General features: G+C 47.2%; 1 protein-coding gene across 1 annotated transcript; it reads right to left on the minus strand.

Annotated features, from left to right (window-relative positions):
• Positions 1–496: 496 nt before the first annotated feature.
• AQP8 (aquaporin 8) lies at positions 497–5,512 on the minus strand (the record flags this gene model as incomplete). The annotated part of the gene is made up of 6 exons (XM_080911117.1): positions 497–545; positions 1,222–1,356; positions 2,665–2,879; positions 3,678–3,804; positions 5,142–5,389; positions 5,501–5,512. 6 exons carry the CDS (start codon positions 5,510–5,512, stop codon positions 497–499), a joined length of 786 nt encoding a protein of 261 aa, XP_080767243.1.
• Between the last annotated feature and the right edge of the window lie 8,861 nt (positions 5,513–14,373).

The raw sequence follows: 14,373 nt of genomic DNA on the forward strand, positions 1-14,373 counted from the left end.
TTTGGGCTCCTGAAAGCCCTTCTGTAACAGTGTAATCAAAAGGAAAGAGGGTGGGGAGAGCAGAAGGCTCAATAGCAAAGTGCTTACCTATTATATACAAATTGGGTTCCAAAGCCAACACAGTAAAAAAGAAAGCAGGCTGGAGAAATGAACTGTGTGCATTAGCAACTACACTCTCCATCTGCTCGTCTCTCTTTCTCCTGTGTCCTGCCCTCTCTCAAGAAAAGAGACCTGACCTCTTTTTCCATGTGCCCTCCACCTGTCTTTAGGCTGGGCCCCAAGCCCAGACCATGAGCACAAAAGAATTCTGGGTTTCAGGAGCATGCTCAGGACAGAGCAGCAGCTACCTGCCTGCCTGAGAAGCCAGGCCAAGGTCTGCTGCAGTCATGTGGCTCCTCTGAGCTCAGGTCCTTCAGGAAATAGTGGAATTGTCCTGTCCTCAACTCAGGACAAGCAGCTGAGAACTCCAGGCAGTGGGGATGCCACCAGAAGTTCTTCACCTCGACTTCAGAATGAGGCGGGTTTTTTCATCTCCAATGAAGAGCCTAAAAATAAATTGCCCTGTGAGGTCTCCATTCCCCTGGAAGAAAGACCCAACTTTCCATTATAAATCTCCAAGCCCAGAACTCTCTAGACAGGTGACTTCCTGAACTCAGTGCCCTCAGGCAGTGGGGGACAGTGTCCTCTTTGGTCCCACACATATCTTGTCCTGAAGGATGTGTATGGTGACCATCCAGAAGTCAGCACAGAGTGATTAATGGTGTTTTACACCAGGCTCCGGGCATTGCCTGAAGCCTCTAGACTGCAGTGGGCAATGATACAAGAAGGCCACACATCCAGCCCAGATTTAGCCCTCCCAGACACAGCTGAGGGAAGATGGGGAAGGTCTGGGAGGATTTGGTGCTTCAAGGAGAAAGAATATGATCTAAATATATTGTACAAAAAACTTAGATTAAAAATATTTTTAAAGCCAATCTAAAGAAGCCCACCCATAGGGATATCCCAAGTCCTTAGCATCACATTTGAGTACCACTTGGAGCCAGTGCCACCCATGAACATTTTAATCCTAAGAGCCAGTTAGCTCCCTTTGTTAAGTGGATTTCTTTCACTTGGAGCCAAAAGCCCTAGGCAGAGGCAGGATAGTTCCCTCTGAAGATTCCCATTCTTCAAGTTTAAGTGAGTGTCAATCTAGTAGCTGTAGACTCTCCGTCACCCCCCTACCTAATGAGCAGTCCTACAAAGAGGCCAGCCAGGAGGGGGCCCAGCCAGTAGATCCAATGGAAGTCCCAGTAGCCGGCCATCACAGCAGGTCCAAAGGCACGAGCAGGGTTCATGCAGGCTCCAGAGATTGTACCACTGCAAACACATAGGTACCCAGTTCACCAGCATCTCAAAAGGTCCTACCTTAAATCCACATCCTTAATCAGGCCTACAGCCAGCCTCAACCCGACATTCTCTCTAAACTCCCATACCCGGGCTCCTGGGTGATCCCAGAGGCTGTAAAGGGGCCTTAGCCTAGGCAAAGGATAATTGTTACATAACCATAATGTTGGCCCCTCCCCCCCCCACACTCTTCTAGAACAAATGCTCAGCAAAAGTGCCTGCTTAGTCATGATGGGGGTGGGGAGGATGGAACATGTTCCTTTCCAGAGTCTATGAAGCAAAGTTCAAGGAACTCCACCCACTTTGGAGTTCAGTTTGACCTATATTCAAAGTCCAGCCCAGGTAGTTCCACTCTGTGACCTTTGTCTAACCTCTCTGTATATCCACTGAGATGAAAATGTCCATTCCATATGCTGTAGCCAGGAACAGATGACAAAATGTGCATGTCATGGTGGTTACTGAAGTGTTTCTGGCACACTGATGACCTCGTGCCACAGACCTGGGCCCACCTCCAGAGGGGGTCTGTTCCCCAGGCACACCAAAGGAGGCGTGTTCCTTGCACTCCCCAGAGGGAGCTTGTTTCCAAGGCACACCCCAGGCTCCAGGTTCTGTGTCCAGACCCATTGCCTTCAACTAGCCTTTCGTGTCCAGAAGCCCATCCAGGTGGGGGAGCACACTTGTAAGTGAAGCGAATGCCACTAGAGGACAGCAAATCACCACTGCTGCTGAGCTACCGCATTCCCAGACAACCCAAGACCTCAAAGAGCCCTGAGCCCTGGGAAAGATTTGGTTCTGTGTCCAAGTGGAAAGAAGAAACTGAACTTTTGAAAGTGACCTTTTACGTTCCAGCAGATGTGGGTGACTGTCCCAGATTTGTCACTTTAGACTCTGAATGACCCTAAGTCATTTCTTAACTTTCTGAACCACAGTTTGACTATCTGTACAAGGAGAAATAGTTCCTGAGCAAACTTTGTCTCCTTAATGCTTTCCCAAAACTAACAAGAGGCATGAATAAAAGAGACCAGGGGTAGAGATAATTTTCTGTAAGACGGAGGCAACACACCAAGGGAATGCTTTGTTTCTATTACAGAAATTAGGAGTTTCCATCCAGACCTCTGACTTAGCCCTAAACGAAGTAGAAGGGTGACCATATCATATCCTCTAGTCAAAATCTGCCTAGTTCTGCCTGAAACCACCTACCCAAACATTGCCTGCCCAAAGCCAGCCCACTATCTCCATTTGCCACCGGGCGGGGCCCTCACACTTCTGAGGGATACTTACCCTGCCAGGATGTCCACAATGACAGAGAAGCCAATGGCAAATGGGGCCAGGGGACCCATTGTCTTCCCATTGATAGCACCCATACACACAGCCAACACTAACAGCGTCGTCAGCGCGATCTCTACCCCCAGGGCTTCCGCCACCTGCTCCTGCTCCTGAACCACCGCAAAGGCTGCCCCAGACGCATTCCGGAACCTTTCTGCCGGACTCACCACCTGAGAAAAAATGGGCACTCAGCCTAGAAGAGACAAGCTGCGAGCTGGGCACAGGTCTGCACTCCGACCCATCGCGGTCAGACAGATCTGGGTCCATTTCCCAGTCTCTCCCCTTTCCACGTGGCGTAGGAGCTACAAGACTCCCCCGAGCCTTACTTTGCACTCCTGAAAACTGAGGAGGATGAGTGTTGTGTCCCCTGCCTCTTAAAGGACCCTCACTGAGAAAAGGAGCTCAAAACTAACTTGCCTCAAGCTCTAGAAGGTGAAGACATTTCGGGACCTGCAGGCTTTGAGGAAAAAAGAGTGAGGGGCTGAAACTGAGTCAGCCTCAGGGGGGCAGGAGCTGGTGGGAGTCAAAAGAGGGGGGCAAGGGAAGAATAGAAAGGAGGGAGAGGAAGGAGGGATGGAGGGAAGGAGCCCGTGGACTTATGTATAGAGCTATGAAATCTTTGGCCCAGCCTAGGGATGAAGTATATATGTGTGTGTGGTTTGTGTATGCCTGTGTACCACAAATCTCTCTAGTAACTACAGAGGCCAAAAAAGAGGGTTAGATCTCTCAGACTGGAGTAACAGATGTGAGCTACCATGTGGTTGTTGGGAATTGAACTCAGGTCCGCTGGAGGAGCAGCCAGAGTTCTTAACTGCTGAGGCATCCCCTTAGACCAGGAACTAGCCTTTTTGACTAATGGGAAGATTTCAAAGATTTCAAGCATGGAGTATCAACTCAAAGGAAAGAGAGGGAGAAGGGGACTTCATCAGTACTAAGCCACTAGCCTAGTGACAACAGGGATCACCCACCTTAGCCAAGGCAGCCCCAATCAGTCCCCCAAACAGCTGGGAGATCCAATAGGGAAATAACAGCATGGTCTTGAGTCCTCCGACCAGGGTGGCAGCCAGCGACACGGCAGGGTTAAAGTGTCCTCCACTACAACCAAGAAGAGAAGAAAGCCATGTGGCCACTGTCCAAAGCTCACCACAGGGATGCCCCTTGAGAATATGTACTTCAGCCTGTCCCCCAAGCTCAGCCTACAAGCTGGAGTCCGCCCAGTCCCTGCCATAAGCAGAAACAGCAAATCTCGCCCATTTTCCTATGAAGAGCTTTGTGTTGGCGTAAGAGGTACAGAGGGAGCTGGGAACGGGTAGAGCAGGCCCTAGGTGGCCTTAGAGACAAAGGCATAAAAACAACCATGAAACCATGACTCCTCAGCGCTTGCTCTGGCCCTTCAGAAATGTGGCCAAAGCACCGTGCCTACGGTACACACAAAAACCAAGATGTTGGTGCATGTTCAGCAAGCATTTCTGCCTACTTGTCATATTCTGGGCTTCACTGAAGCCCAGATGTTGTCCTGTTCTACTAAACACAAGCTCACAGGCTTGCCTTGGTCACCCAGCCAGGAAGCTCCAGGCCTACCTAGATAGATGGTCATGTGCCTTTCCTCCCACTCACAGCCCCCCTTGGTGTTTAAAGAGATAATAAAGTGTCCATTGTTTCTCTCCAGAACAGTAAGTCACTGTCCTCACTCACATCTGATTTTGAGTGAGAAGGGAACAGCTCTATCCCAGTTCCCCGAGTCAGATGCCCCAAGCAGGATGTCCACCATCATAGTTGGCTCTTCTAGGAAACAGCCCACCCCCCCTCAACCCATTCTACTGAGCTCCCATCCAGATCAAAACCAAGGGTCACTTTTTCTGCTTAAAAGCAAAACAAAAGACAAAAAAAAAAAAAAAAAAAAAAAAGCCTCTAGTCAGGATGAAGCCCCTGGATTTTCTGTTGTACCACAGTGGATAAACAAACCCGGGATTTTGCTTTTTCTAGTTCACGTCCAAAGAGTAACCACAACAGTAGTGAGTACTGAGCACCCCACAGTCCCCTTTCCCCACGACACTCGGCTTTGGGCCCGATAGGCAGCTTGAATCTGACTCCTGGCTCTACCACCTTCTAGCAAATACCTCATATCAGTGATGTGGACTTTTCTCATTTGCAAATACAAACTAGGGGAAGTAACAGAACCTATTTCTTAAGTTTGTCACTACAACAGAATATGTAAGGAATGCTCAGTACGGAGCAGAGGCATAGCTAGAAATAGGTGTGTGTTGGCTCAAAAACTAACTTTAAAATGAAGTAACAGTATGATTCCTATTTAACAGGCTTCATGGGCTGCAGAGCTAGGTGACCCCCACCCCCACATTTGTAAGACCATATGTGGGTGCCCAGGAGTTCCCCAGATTGGCACTAGGCTAAATGCCGAGATCTGGTCTCACCTGATGTTCCCCAAAGTAGCAATGATGAGCCCCAAGGCCAGCCCGTGAGCCAGGGCAGGCTGCAGGAGCCCAGTATCCGGACTGTTCTGGATGACCGATAGACAGCCGATGAAGATGAAGAGAGCGGAGCCCAGAAGTTCCACCACACACGGTTGTACGTATTGCTCATACCAGGATTCACGGCATCTGCCAGCCACGCTGGTCTCCTTCACCTTGACCTCATGTAGGTCCATACTACACATCGGTGTCTGCCATAGGGAAAAAGACAGGAAACACGGGTGGCAGAGGCCCCCAAACAGAAGCCCCCAGCCCCAGCCTTGAACATATCCTTAGTGCCCTTACCCGGGCAACAGACTCACCTCCCCAGACATCTCCTCCAGAAGGTCCGAGCCAGAGCCACCAGGAGCTGCACGGGCTGCCTTGTATTGTGTTCACTTATCTCCAGAACACAGACTGGTCCGCTTTTAAAGGACTGGAGACGTTCACCAAAGGTGTCCAGAAAGCAATAAAGCCTGAATGGGAGGCGGCCCAGAAGAGTAAACTTTTTTTTTTTTTTTCTAATCTCAACAGGGCAAGGGCCACGTGGGATCAATGATTGCCGGGCTTAGTGCCAGGGACAGGAAAGGCGTGGCCTGTTTGCATCATGTGCAGAGCACACACCAGGCTTCCCCTCTATAGTGCCTCATCTCTCCGGGGTCCAAAGGTGGCCAGCATGTGTGCCCAGGCATGAGGAGGGCCCCAGCAGGAGAGACTGCACACTCAGTAACGGCCAGTTCCCCTACCATTGTCATTCCATCATCCTCTCGGGCCTCCTCCCCACCTAGGACCTTCCCCACGCTCACCCTGATCATCTGACCCAGGTAGTGTGTGATGATTGCTGGGTACCTGAGGCCGTAGACAGTATGGCACTGTTGTGTACGGTAAAGCTGCTGGACTTTGGAAGCCTGGTGATGGGTGGGACCTACGGCGTCATCATCTACTCAAAGCCAGGGAACCACCAGTGAGATGCACCCCTCCGCTCACACTGCCTGCACTGACATCCGAGCCCAGCTTGTACAATCCAGGAGCAAACCGTGTAATGGGAACCGCTGAGCTCCCTTCACTTTCATCTGCAAATGACAGCAACTGGGCTAATGTCACGCACGGCATCCTTACAAGAGTTCAGTGACTGAAGAAATGAAAAGGGCTCAAGGTAGCTCCAGATACAGTACAAAATACCAGACTCCATTAATTCAGAATATACCTGTAAGCCCCTCACATCATGCACGTGGCCGGGCCCTGCCCTTGAGGATCTCCAACCACCTGGCTCCACTCACAGAAACTCTGTCATAATCGCCACTCAGGTGACCTAGCTCCTCCCTACCGAGTAAAAAACCCAAGATCAGGAGTTGAAGTTCCACTAATCCCCACCCCGGAGATTTCTACCCTAGAAAGTTCTGCCCTGCCCCCCAAAGCCCAATATAAACCCTATCTTCTGCTCAGCTCCGCTCAGTTCTCTACTGCTTCTGTCTGAGCAGAGGCAGCCACCCTCCTGTTTTCTTCCCTCCCAATAAATCTCAGATGAAATTTGTTATGCAGTGTGACTCTGTGGTATTCCTTGGCTACCAACTGCAGGGAAGCCTTTCCTTTGGGAGGTGTAAGAGTTGCAGTGAGGAAACCCTCCCCCCTGAACTATACCACTTCCCCTCAGTCCTACAATACCCATACAGACACCCACATACAAGCGTATAAGTACTAATGCCCACCGACCTTAGAACACACACTTGGGTGTTTCTGCATACCTGTATGTGGCAGCAGCTGGCTAAGAGCCTTGTAGCCACTGCCTCACGTTCACCCGGAGAGCACCCCATGAGGCACAGCACCCCACAAGCCACGTACTGCTTTTACAGTGCGCCACAGAAGAGAAAGCATTTTTTTCAAGATGACAAAGCCTAAAACCATAAAAGCAGTGAAATGTCACAAGAGGGCAATGCAATTCGACTTATATAAGGTACCCAGACAGGAGGGTTTATAAATACAAAAGGAAGAATGGGGTCCAGATGGGGCTCAGTTGGTGGGGTGCATGTTTTCCACACTAAACCCTGAGTTCGATCCTCTCCTTAGCACTACACAGAACCTGGTGATACATGCCATAATCCTAGCACGTGGGAGGGGAGTATAGGAGGGGACAAGGTCATTCCTAGCTACCCAGAAAGTTTGATGCCAGACTTTCTTAATACGAGATCTTGTCTTAATTTTTTTTTTTTTTTTAAGTAGGAACGAGGGAGGGGAGGTGGAAACAAAAGATGACCTAATGGGTAAAAGTAGTTTTTTTCCAAGCTTGATAACTGAATTTGATCTCCAAGACTTACCTATGTGGTAGATGGGGAAAACCAACCTCTGCAAGTTGTTCTTTGATCTGCGCACACACACACACACACATACACACACACACACAAAGGGGGGGCAAGGGAGAGAAAGAGACTTTCCCCCCTCTCAACAAACAAACAAACGTGTTTGGTTTTTGTTTTAATTAGTGGTTTTGGAGATGAGGACATTCTAGAGATGAATGGTAGAAATAGATAGCAAGCTGCTGAGGATATTTAACACCACTAAACTGTACACTTACAACAGTGAATGTGGTCAGTTTTCTGTTACATGCACTTTGCCACTTGTGGAAGAAACGACTCCACAAGTTCAACTCTGCTCCATTAGCTTTCAAGAGCCGATCAGAGGCACTGAGAGAGATAAGGAGGGAGGAAGAGAAGGAGCAGAGAGATACAATGTCTCTTCTTTGTCACGCAAATATTTAAATAGTTGCTGAGAGTCCATCACTCTTCCAACCACTGAGTCTCAGGATGCAGCTAAGCCTCCGGTCTGACTGTGTGTATGGAGACAGAGGACTAATTAATGTTAAACGCTTGGAGTTTAACAATCATTTCTAGCACTTACCAAGAATGCACAACATATGCATCCAGTCGTCATGCTGAATCTCCTCCCAACAGCCCTGAGATTAGTTCTGTTACTCATTGTCTTTACTTTCAGATGGTGAAAAGACACAAAGAGACTAAAGACCTTGAGCACACTGGGCTAGATTAAAAGTATCCACTCCAAGACAGCAGTAGATACACCCAGACAATTGACTGCCTCGTAAACCAGGGCAGGGACACAGGCCTCCCCTAAGCATCTTTGTATGGCCAAAGGTTTAGGCCCTGCTTTCAAGCTGTTTATCTTTCGCCCTGTTTCCTGCCTCTTCTTGCCCCAACATCACGGTGCACAATATGTTTCTTTGGTCCCTGTGAGTGCAAGATAAGATAGTCACCACACATCCTCCCAACAGAGCTTCCAGAACAATTCTCTCTGTTTCTGCCCAGATTGGCACCACTTTCTGTTTTGAAAAGTCAAACTAGGAGTGGGGAGATGGCTCCATGGGTTAAGTCCTTGCCCCATAAGCATGAAACTTGAGTTTGAATCCCCAGAATTCACATAAAACCTGAGGTGGTCCAGTGAGTCATAATTCCAGAGTTCCTACCACACAGATGAAGAGGCAGGGCAGGAAACAGAGGCAACAGAATCTCCAGATACTAGTGGGCTGTTTAGCCTAATATGTACAGCATCTGGTAAGCAAAACTCTGTCTCAAAAGAACAAAGTGTAAGATGAGGGATTACACATATGGCTGCCCACACAAAAGCTGTCTCTGTCTCTGTCTCTGTCTCTGTCTCTCTCTCTCTCTGTCTCTCTCTCTCTCTCTCTCTCTGTCTCTCTGTCTCTCTCTCTTTCTCTCTCTCTCACACACACACCTGTATACATAGATAGATAGATAGATAGATAGATAGATAGATAGATAGATAGATAGATAGATAGGCAAGCAGACAGACAGGCAGGCAGACAGACAGATGATAAAGCCACCATTTACTATACAGTTGCCATTAGGCCTGTCCCCACTGAGCCCCTCAGCTTCCCTCTCAGTCAACATGGACAAGATCCTGATTCCCCATCTCCCAGGTCCCCAGCTAACAACACTGCAGTAATTCCTCATGAGGTCCTCCTGCCTACCTGGTTTCTACCCATTCCTTTCCCACCGGAAGCCAGTACAGCGTAGTTTAGCATTTAGGCCTGCATTTTAGGAGCAGAATACTCTGTTCTTCACCTGCTGCCAGCATGGCTCTGGTTTCCTCCTTTAATGTATGAAAGGGGCCCACGCCGTAGGTTTGTTGAATGGATAGAGTAAAGTAAGGCCCAATAAAAAGTAGCCATTACAGTGACTTCTAGGAGAGTGTAGGGTAAGTGCCATCACAAATGTGTCCCCCCAACACTTCAACGTCATAACATAATAAAAATGGACTCATTGCTCACAGAACTGTCAGCACAGCATTTCCCACTAAGTGATCACTGAATGTTTTCATCTTGGAGCTCCCCATGTTGCAGCCCTTGGGTATCTTCCAGCAAAAGAGACTATAAAGGGCTCTGCTAGAGGTTGCTATGGGCTGGGCCTGGAAATAAGACTCTCTTCCAGGCATTCTCGGTGGGCTAGGAATTGGTTAAATGGTTCACCTGACTACAGAAGAAACACAGTCCAGCTTGGGACACAAGAAGACAAAGACAGGCAGTGTATGCGCCTGGGCGATCTATACCACAGGATGGTTGCTCTCTGCATTGTCAATCCAATTGACAAGATCTCCAACAAGAGATCGACTTAAGGGAGGAAGGGCCTATCTTAGCTTACAGTTTAAGAACATCATCTATCTTGGTGCAGAAGGTATTGCTTCAGATCGTTAGTGGTTGGCCACACTGCCTCTGCAATCCAGAAGCAGAGAACAGGTCAGAAGTGAAGCCAGAAGCTCAAGTCTCAAGACACTGCCTCCCGTAGGTTCCATAGCCTTCCAAAAGAGCCCCACCATCTGGGGACCAAGTGTTCAAACACAGGATGGCACTGGAGGTGTTTTACATTCAAACTACAACCCTTGGCAAGTCACACAGGCCTTCCATCCTATGCCCCGATTCACCTCACACCACAGGGGTCCACAGAGTTGAGCCAACATATACTCTCATGCCTGTCTTAGATATTTTACCTGGACTCCTAGGACCCACTTCAACCTCTTCAAATACCAACCTAGATCCTTCCTGACTCCTGGGCCAACTAGCTAGTTAGTCCTTTAGATGAGCCCCTCCCACATTCAGGGCAAGCTTGGATCCCACAGCTCCAAAATAAGTGGTAAGTCTCTAATCAACCAGCACAATTTCACCCTGAGAACTTTCCAAGGGTCAAGATGACCCCAAGCACCAATGTGGCTTCTCAAATCACAAAGATCACACTAGGCTAGGATGAAAGAATGTTTCAAATGGCGTCACAGCTTCCCCACCCCTAGGAGATATGACCAAAGCCTTTGTTGTATTCCTACTTGGATGCTGATACCTTAAGATGTCTTTGTAGACTACTATCAGCTCCTGATGGAGTTTAAAGGCAGTTTTTATTTGATAGTACATTCCCTCCCCCCTCCCCCTTAGCCTTCTGCTCGTCCAGGAATGTGGTGTGGGTGCTATGGGAATTCATCTAGAGACCATAAGCTGCAACTTCCCAGAGGCAGATTTGGGATGACATCATGTCCACGATACCAGATCAAACCCCAGAATATTAACTCCAGATTGAGTAAATGGGCCTGCAGTCATTAGATTGTGTGCCAGGTCCTGTGGACAGTCTGTGGTCGGGAGTTCTTGCAAGTTCATAGAAAGACAGTGAACATTTTAAGTTCCCAGAGGAAACACAGTGGTGCCCAGAGTCTCTCAGAAGCCACAGCAAGGCAGGGCCAGGATAGCTCTGGCTCAACAGCTTGCTTCTCTACCTCGCCTTTTAATGGCAGTGAATCTTCTTTCTTCATGAAGATGATTTTCCAGCAGTTGCCATGATAAAACTCCAAATGTCCAGGGCTGGAGAAATGACTCGGCGACTCACTTCTGTCTGTAATCCAGCAGGAGGTAGGGGTGGGGACCCCACTCCCTTCTCTGGCATACACGCCCACATATACATTGCATACACTCATATGACACATACACATGCCTGGGTAAATAATAAAAAAATAAGAGTTAGAAAATTATGTTTTAAAAAATGAGAACAGCAGGGCCCAATCTGAGAAATTAGCTGGGTAGTGTTTGAGCATGCCTTTCATCTCAGCACTTGGGAAGCAGAGGCAGGAACTGTGAGTTCAAGGCCATCCTAATCTATAGCATGGTCTACATGTAGAGTTCCAAGAGAGCCAAGATTACATAGTATATACATACGCACACATACAAACTACATACATGCATGCATACATACATAGTGAGACCCTGTCTTAAATAAATTAATAAAAGTAATGTTGTGGACAGTGGAGATGGTCAGTGAACTAAGCACTTCCATAAAAGTGAGAGGGCTCTAGAAGTTTGGATCTCCAGAAGACAAGTGTGTCCACAAAAGTGGTGGCTTGCCTATAACCCTAACACTTGGGAGGCAGGGAAAGGAGGGTCCTGAGCAAACCACCCAGCTATACTAGTTTCACAGGTGAGCTCCATTCAGCAAGAAACTTACCATGCCTTAATGAAGTGGAGCATGGTCAAGAAATACCCAGAATATCAATCTCTGGCCTCCACATGTATCTACACATGCACATGCCTACACATAGATATGCCTACACACATGCACATATACCATACATACACATGTAAAAATGCTATTTTAGAACACAAATTAATTTCTTAGTAATAGTTATATAATAAAAAATAAAGTATGAGTGGCAACATTATTAATATATGTATATAGAATTTATATGTTTAACTTTTAAATATATGTTTAGTTTTACATGCATTTTTCCCCAGATGGATAAGTAAGCTCTCAGCACATAAACAAGACTTTTGGAGCCAGCTATTGGATAATCTTTGAGGCTAGGCACTGAGTGAACCATGAAAGTTGAGAGGCCTCTTTAGTAACCATGTATGTCTTTGTAGCTATGAGCCACTGGGAAAGATTCCCTATGAAACCCTCACCCCTTCGCCGAAGATACAATCTGTTCTTGAAGCAGGACTCCATTTACAATATGACATATGCTAGTTTCAGTCCTGTGCTGACTTGTGTACTCCGTGAAATATTCCGGAAACTAAAGTGAGTATCTGTGCTCTAAAACCCAGGCTGCCGCTCTGTGGGAACAGCTCTATGATTGTCCAGCCTATGTGGTGGAGTAGAGCCTGGGGCAACCTGGCTGCAGGAAATAAATCTTCTTTTCAGCATCAAATTTCAGGATGTGTTTGAATCTGGGCAAGCCCCTTTCTCATAGAAGACACCAGGATCCGTGTCACAATAACCTATGGTTATCTGAGTAATTAATAACCAGACACATTGGCTATTTCACAACTCCTTTCAACCAGGAATCTGCTGGACATTCAGCAGGTCACTAAGACGTAGTGACAATGGGCTATGTTTCTATTATCTTCTTCATCTTTTCAACTGTAAAGAAATAAAAATGGCAGCCATTTACCGAGGACCTAATCCAAGACAGCCTAATTCGAGTACCACCTTGTCTTACATTATATGGATGATTATGAAGCTTCATTTCTCCTTTTCATTCTCATTTTTCCTGTGTCCTGCTACCCAAGTTAGATAATGCCTACAAAGGGAGAACTCAGGGCTTGAGGTAATAGCTCAGTGGTTGAAGGCATGCCAAGGTTCAGTCATTAGCACAGGAAAAAACAGGAAAAGAGAAACTAAAGGGTCAATGAACATAAAGATGCAATATTTTCATGGGGAAAAAAAATCAAATAAAGCAATATAAATAGTCTTTTCCATGTTTGATTGGTAGAGTCTAAAGCAAGCACCAACCAGTACTGAAACAGTGGGGAAAATGGGCCTAGGCAGACTTTGAAACACAACCTTCCAATATTTACTGTGTGAATAAACATATGCACAGGCTCAACAAATTTCCAATTTGAAAAGCTACAGAAATAAGACCCCTGTGACCTGGGATAACAGCTAGTGGCTAAGCACTTAACCGCCCAAGTGTGAGGGTCACAGTTCAGATCTCCAGACCCCTTATATCTGCTGGCTAGCTACAGCAGCCCGCCTTCAATCCCAGCAGTCAGAAGACGGGCGTATCCCTGGAGTAAGCTGACCAGCAGAATGGATGCATTGCCCAGCTCTGGATCCAACTGAGAGAGACTCTGGTTCAGTGAGTATGTGGGGAGGGATCAAGGAAGGCTCCCAGTGTCAAGCTAGGACCTCCACGTGTGCCTGCACACACATGCACCCACATCCTTTCTAGCACACACATATACTCATACATCTATGCATGCAACCAAAACCTCCTGTATGTAGGAGGATATTGGACAGTGATGACATCGTCACTTGTGTATTCTATGTTCATAGAAAAATATAGGGCACAGCTGGGCTGTGGCAATTCTGAAAACAGTTGGACATGGCTATCTAACTGACTACTGTTGGTTCCTCGATGCCCCTGAGTTCTTCTTGCCCTTTGAGTCTTCAGACAGACTCTTTCTTCTACCTGCAATGCTCCCTGACACTGGAGAAAAGCCTGTTCATTCTCCAAGTCTCAACTAGACTTAATAAATATTAACAGCTTTACTGAGCCTCCATGAGATACTGCACGTAACTGTGATAACGTTTTGATGAGAGAAGCACGGGGAGAGGTGTGGATCCTACATGCGTTGGTTAATGAGCTAACACGTCCCAAAAGGAAGAAAAAGGAGGTAGACACAAGCACATACACCCCAAATGCTGCAGGGTTCGGGGATGAGCAAAGCCGCCCATCTTGTTAGCTTTGGGAGGTCAACAGGCCACAAAGCACACAGACACGGTGTCACAGTGTGGATGCTGCCATGGGCGTGCTCACTGTGTGACAGCTGACGGTGCTGAGGCAGCAGGATTTCTGCGTGCCTTACACTTCAGTAAAAAGTTAAAAATAAACCAAGTCAGAGTTTACATAGATATTGTTTCTATTTTGGTCATGTTGTTCTGGACATAAAATGGGAATCCAGCAGTGAACTTATAGCCCTAAAGAATACAAAACAGAATTCAGTCTTGAAGCCATTAAGGGCAATATTTTATCACTATAAATAAGGAAATATGCACGGTGGAAAAACCATCTTTTAAGATCAGAAACCTTAAGCCAGGTGTAGTGGCTCACACCTGCAATCCCAACAGTAAAGAGGCTAATTCAGGACAATCACCAAAAGTTTCATCCTGGTATATAGCATCCATCCCCAGCC

The sequence above is a fragment of the Micromys minutus genome (assembly GCF_963924665.1).
Source record: "Micromys minutus genome assembly, chromosome: 2".
NCBI classification, from domain to species: Eukaryota; Metazoa; Chordata; class Mammalia; order Rodentia; family Muridae; genus Micromys; species Micromys minutus.